This window comes from Delphinus delphis, chromosome 10 (genome assembly GCF_949987515.2).
Source record: "Delphinus delphis chromosome 10, mDelDel1.2, whole genome shotgun sequence".
In the NCBI taxonomy this organism is placed as follows: domain Eukaryota; kingdom Metazoa; phylum Chordata; class Mammalia; order Artiodactyla; family Delphinidae; genus Delphinus; species Delphinus delphis.
In genome coordinates this window covers 98172940-98178666 of record NC_082692.2, presented here as the reverse complement: position 1 = coordinate 98178666, position 5727 = coordinate 98172940, and the positions used below count along the sequence as shown (strand labels likewise).

At 47.3% G+C, this 5727-nt stretch overlaps 1 protein-coding gene across 1 annotated transcript; it reads right to left on the bottom strand.

Annotated features, from left to right (window-relative positions):
* Window positions 1–877: 877 nt before the first annotated feature.
* On the bottom strand, window positions 878–2341 carry HRH1 (histamine receptor H1). The gene has a single exon (XM_060021509.1). The coding sequence runs from the start codon at window positions 2339–2341 to the stop codon at window positions 878–880; it is 1464 nt and encodes a 487-aa protein (XP_059877492.1).
* Window positions 2342–5727: the final 3386 nt, after the last annotated feature.

Here is a 5727-nt window from a genome sequence, read left to right as displayed (position 1 = left end):
CAGCCACCTTATTTCATCTTGCTGCACTTCAATCTGCTTCTCTAGCAATACCACCCTCCCGTTGTGGGGTGTCATGGGGCTTAAATGACATCAACCTGGCACAGCCCTCAAGAAATATGGCTTTCTTCTCCCCACACTCCCCTTTTTGGTTTTTAATGAACAACCATTTAAAAAATATTCTTTTGTCTTTGAGGGCAGCATTTAGCCTTTTTTTTTATAGCAAAAAAGGAATTTGGGTTTGAAAATGATGGATGTGCAGACTGCACGATTTCCTGTCAACTCTAAGATGTGCATGAGTGAGAAATAACGAGGCAGAATCTCCAAGGGGTTCAAACACTGGGTCTGGAGAAGGCTGTAAAAGAGGCTCAGAGGAGAGGTGTTCTGAGAAGTAGCAGTCACAGGGGAATAGCTGTCCTGCCTCTCAAGGTGACCCCTGGCAGCGGACAGCATCTGTCTGTGTGTATCAATATAAGGTCTCTGCACAGTCGTATAGCTCCATTCCAGGAAGGCTCCAGAGTTCTGCCTACTTCTCTACTGGAAACTCTACCCACCTGTCCCTTCGGTTGCCCATTAATTCGAGTCTGAAAGCTTGAATTACAATGTGAGTCTGAGGCGCCCACATTTCCCGAGGAGCAGGAGAGCCCAACCAGATCGGATTCTCTTGGAAGTATTCTGCTCTCAGGGTACAGTCTCTCTGCTGACCACCGCCATCTGCTCTTCTTCCAACGGTGCCTATGATCTTTCCAAACTACCCAGCCCCTAAGGCTGTTCTTTTGGCTCCAGAAAGCCCAGGTGTCTGGCAATGCACAGGCTTCCTCCTCTATTTCCTTCAGGGACATCGTAAGCATCACTTAGTTGCATGCCCTTGTAGCCTCCCTTAGGAGCGAATGTGCAGAATTTTCTTGAACGTCTTCTTGAAGTTCTCGTTGCACAAGGGGTAGATGAGGGGGTTCAACGTGGAGTTGATGTAGCCCAGCCAGATGGTGAACATGTGCACATGTTGGTTACAGCAGCTCTCGCAGAAGGCAATGACCATGAAGAAGATGAAGTAAGGAATCCAGCAAACGATGAAGGCCACCATGATAAAACCCAATTGTTTGGCGGCCTTCCGTTCTCGGTTCACGTGCAACACAGACACGTACTGTCTTGAATGTGAGCAAAGCCTCTTCCAGGTGAACTTGATATAATCCAGGCCTGTGCTAGACTCACTGTTCGATTTGGCTTCCCCTCGTGCCAACTCTGGGGCGGTGTCTGAGTCTGTCCGGGAGAAGGACTGGCTGTCACCTAGGATCTGATCCTCTAGTATCTCCTTGGCCCCATGCGTGTTCAGGCCCTGCTCGCCCATCTCGAGCTGGCTCTGGCTCTGGCTGATGGCTCCGTACTCCCGGCCACTCCCGTCTGCCTCCATCTGCGTCTGCACAATGTTAAGTGGGGAGCAATGGAATTTGTCCAGTCCTCCATCCTTCTCCTGGCTGAAGACACCTGGAGACTTTATCTCCTTTGGGTCTTGGGATGCTGACTTCAAGACAGGTCCACCACCGGCATCTTTCGGCTTCCTTTTCAGAACTTCCCCGGGAGACTCCTTCCCTGGTTTCTTAGCGCCCACCCTGAGGTCCTCTGGCTTCAGCTTGTCTTCAGAGAAGGACGGGAGGGATCCGTTGATGAGCTCCCGCTGCTGACAGTGCTGCTGTACAGCCTTGTAGATCTTAGCGTAGAACCAGAGCATGAGCGAGGTGGGCAGGTAGAAGTTGATGATGGCAGTCATGACCTTGAACCAGGTGACATTGTAGAAGTCCGTCTCGCACTTGTCCTCCCGGTGCCCTGAGGTCTTCGACATGAAGCGCTGCCAGCCCAGAATGGGAATAACCCACAGGAAGGAGAGAAACCAGGCTGCCAAGATGGTGGCCGACGCTCGGGTCTTGGTGCGATACCTCAGGTATCTGAGGGGCTGCTGCACAGAGCGGTAGCGATCAACGCACAAGATGAAGATGCTGAAAATGGACGCTGTGCTGGCTACATAGTCCATGGAAAGCCAAAAGAGGCAGAGAGGGCGTCCCAGGGACCACCTGGACATGAGGAGGTAGAGGATGTTCACGGGCATGACGACGGCCCCCACAATCAGATCGGCCACCGACAGGCTGACAATGTACAGGTTCCCCACCGTGTGTAGCTTCCGCTCGCTGTGCACAGCATACAGGACCAGCAGGTTGAGTCCCACTGTGACCAAGGAGATGGCGCTCAGGACCACCACCAGGGGCATCATTTGGGGGTTGGGCGTGGTGGTCTTGTTCCCCTCACACATCTTGTCTTCCAAGACGCTGGAGGAATTGGGAAGGGTCATTGGCACAAGAGTAGCCTCCAGCTATGGCTCACTCCCTGGGAGGAAAGACACAAGGATTCAGGTCAGAGCCCCGGTGATCAGCAGAGTCACTCAGTGCTATCACAGTGATCAAGCTAGGGTTGTATACTGTCGGGGCTGATAGACTGCTGGTTACCTACAGCCTATATCCCCTGCTTCTTTAGCCATTCCTTCCTCCCTTCCTTCACTTGATGACTATTTACTGCATTCCTGGGCATTGTTCTAGGTACTGGGAATAGAGCAGTGAACAAAACAAAAACCTCTGTCCTCAAGGAGCTCACATTCTAGTGAGGGGAGGGGTGAGCAAAAACAAGGGGAGGTTTGTACAAGTCCCATGTTGCACATGTCCTGGGAGACGGGCTGCATCATGACTGGTCTCAGCTGCATATGCCCCCTCGTTCCTCTTTGCCAGTGGCTGGTCTAGGAGTGGGTTTGAAACACAACTCCTAGAAGCCAAGGAAGTAGATGGGGAAGTCTCATGGCAGAGATGCGGTTCTGGAAAGTTCTTCCTCACTGACAAATGAGCAAAACAAGTAAAAGGGTGTTTCCCACTTGCCCTCTTCTTTGTGACAGGAAGTGATGCACGGGGCTATGACAGTCATCTTGGGGCCATCAGGGAAGCAGCACTGAGATGCCAGCCCAGAGACCTGTTATTACTGAGCTGCTGAACTGACCCTGGAATCATCTTCCTTAAGGCTGGTTATTATCGGAAATAATTAAATATCTTTTTTGCTTAAGTCACTGTTGTGGGAGTTTTTACTTGCATCTAAAAGCACTCCTAACCAATACGGAAGAGGCTACCAGGACACACAAAGCATGAAATAAATCTAGAAAGTCTCCTTAGATGAATGGTTCTCAAATGGGAAGAGGCTTATGTTATTTGAGAAAGCATATTCATTATTTTATATTTGAAATCTCTTTTCATTACATAAAATATGCAAAGTCATATGTAACAAAACCTTTGCTAGTAGGACTATACTGAAAATAGACTGGATCCTGCTATAGGTGACCCTCAATTGGGGAGGGAGGTCGAAGTAGGTATTAAAACCTCCACGAGGCATTGTTAGATTTTTATATTAATCAAAAAGTGGTATGAGTTTAAAGAAAACTGAGAAATACTCTAGCAAAAACATTATTTTTACATTAGGACAAAGCCAGATAAATTCTTGAGTAGAAGGCCAAATTCTTATGATTTTTTAAAGATAAAAAGCAAGACCCCAGGGCTTCCCTGGTGGCGCAGTGGTTGAGAGTCCGCCTGCCGATGCAGGGGACATGGGTTCGTGCCCCGGTCCGGGAAGATCCCACATGCCGTGGAGTGGTGGGGCCCGTGAGCCATGGCCGCTGAGCCTGCGCGTCCGGAGCCTGTGCTCCGCAACGGGAGAGGCCACACTGGTGAGAGGCCCGCGTACCGCAAAAAAAAAAAAAAAGGCAAGACCCCAAATAAGCAAATGGACCTAATTAAACTTAAAAGCGTTTGCACGGTAAAGGGAACCATCAACAAAATGAAAAGACAACCTACTGAATGGGAGAAAATATTTGCAAATGATATGACTGATAAGGGGTTAATATCCAATATATATAATTAGCTCATACAACTCAACATCAAAAAACCAAAGAGGGCTTCCCTGGTGGCTCAGTGGTTAAGAATCCACCTGCCAATGCAGGGGACACGGGTTCAAGCCCAGGTCCAGGAAGATCCCACATGCCACGGAGCAACTAAGCCTGTGCGCCACAACTACCGAGCCTGCGCTCTAGAGCCCGTGAGCCACAACTACTGAGCCTGTGCGGCACAACTACTGAGCCCGCACGCCTAGAGCCCATGCTCTGCAACAAGAGAAGCCACCGCAATGAGAAGCCCGTGCACCGCACCGAAGAGTATCCCCTGCTCGCCACAGCTAGAGAAAGCCTGTGTGCAGCAACGAAGACCCAAGGCAGTCAAAAATAAATAAATAAAATTTAAAAACGAAGAATCTGATTAAAAAATGGGTGGAAGACCTGAATAGACATTTCCAAAGAGGACATGTAGCTGGCCAACAAACACATCAAAAGATGCTCAACATCACTAATCATCAGGGAAATGCAAGTCAAAACCACAATGAGAGATCACTTCACACCTATCAGAATGGTTACCATCAAAAAAAAACCCCCACAAATAACAAATGTTGGTGAGGATGTGGAGAAACGGGAACCCTTGTACACTGTTGGTGGGAATGTAAATTGGTGCAACCATTATGGAGAACAGTACGGAGGTTCCTTAAAAAACTAAAAATAGAACTACCATACGACCCAGCAATTCCACACCTGGGTATGTATCTGAAAAAGACAAAAACACTGACTCAAAAAGAAAAATGTACCCCAATGTTCACAGCAGCATTATTTACAATTGCCAAGATATGGAAGCAACCTAAGTGTCCATCAACAGATGAATGGATAAAGAAGATTGTGGCATGTATATATATATATATATATATATATATATATATATATATATATATATATATATATATATATATAATGGAATATTACTCAGCCATATAAAAGAATGAAATTTTGCCATTTGCAACAACATGGATGGACTTAGAGGGCATTACGCTTAGTGAAGTAAGTCAGACAGAGAAAGACAAATACTGTATGATATCACTTATATGTGGAATCTAGAAAACAAAACAAACTAGTGAATATAATTTTAAAAATGAAGATTCACGGATAGAGAGAACTAGTGGTTACCAGTGAGGAGGGGGAAGGGGGAAGAGACAAAATAGGGGTAGGGAATTAAGAGGTACAAACTACTGTGTATAAAATAAATAAGCTACAAGGATATATTGTACAACACAGGGAATATAGCCAATATTTTATAATAACTATAAATAACCTATAAAAATATTGAACCACTATGTTGTATGCCTGTGACTTTTACCCATAACAAATATAATATACTTCAACTAAAAAAGAAAAAAAGCAAGACCCCAAGGCATTTGATCCTTGTGGAAGGAATCCTTTGAGTTACTTTGTTGGAAAAGCACCACATGGATAGCACGGATTTTGCTCCAGCTCCATCACTAATTTTCTGAGTGATCTCTCAGCCTGCATCTTCTCCTGTGGCATACGTGAGAGGCGGGGAGGTGATGGCTAAGACTTCCAGGTCTCCGTTTCAGAGGCTCGCGTTAGGTGTTCTTCCAAGCTCTGCACGGCCACAGCCAGGGTAGCCGTCCGACTCCTCCTAGTGTGCCTCCTCGGACTGCTTCAGCAGCATCACCTTCTCTTCCTGTGACACGGTCCTACCCTCTGCTCCCATCGCTTCCTGCTGTCAGCCTCAGGGGTCTCACCCACTCACCCGACTCCACCCCAGCCATTACCTCTGTCAGGAC

What these genes read in the sequence shown, in the direction of transcription:
- HRH1 (XM_060021509.1), bottom strand. Translation starts at nt 2,341, where the DNA reads ATGACCCTTCCCAATTCCTCCAGCGTCTTGGAAGACAAGATGTGTGAG.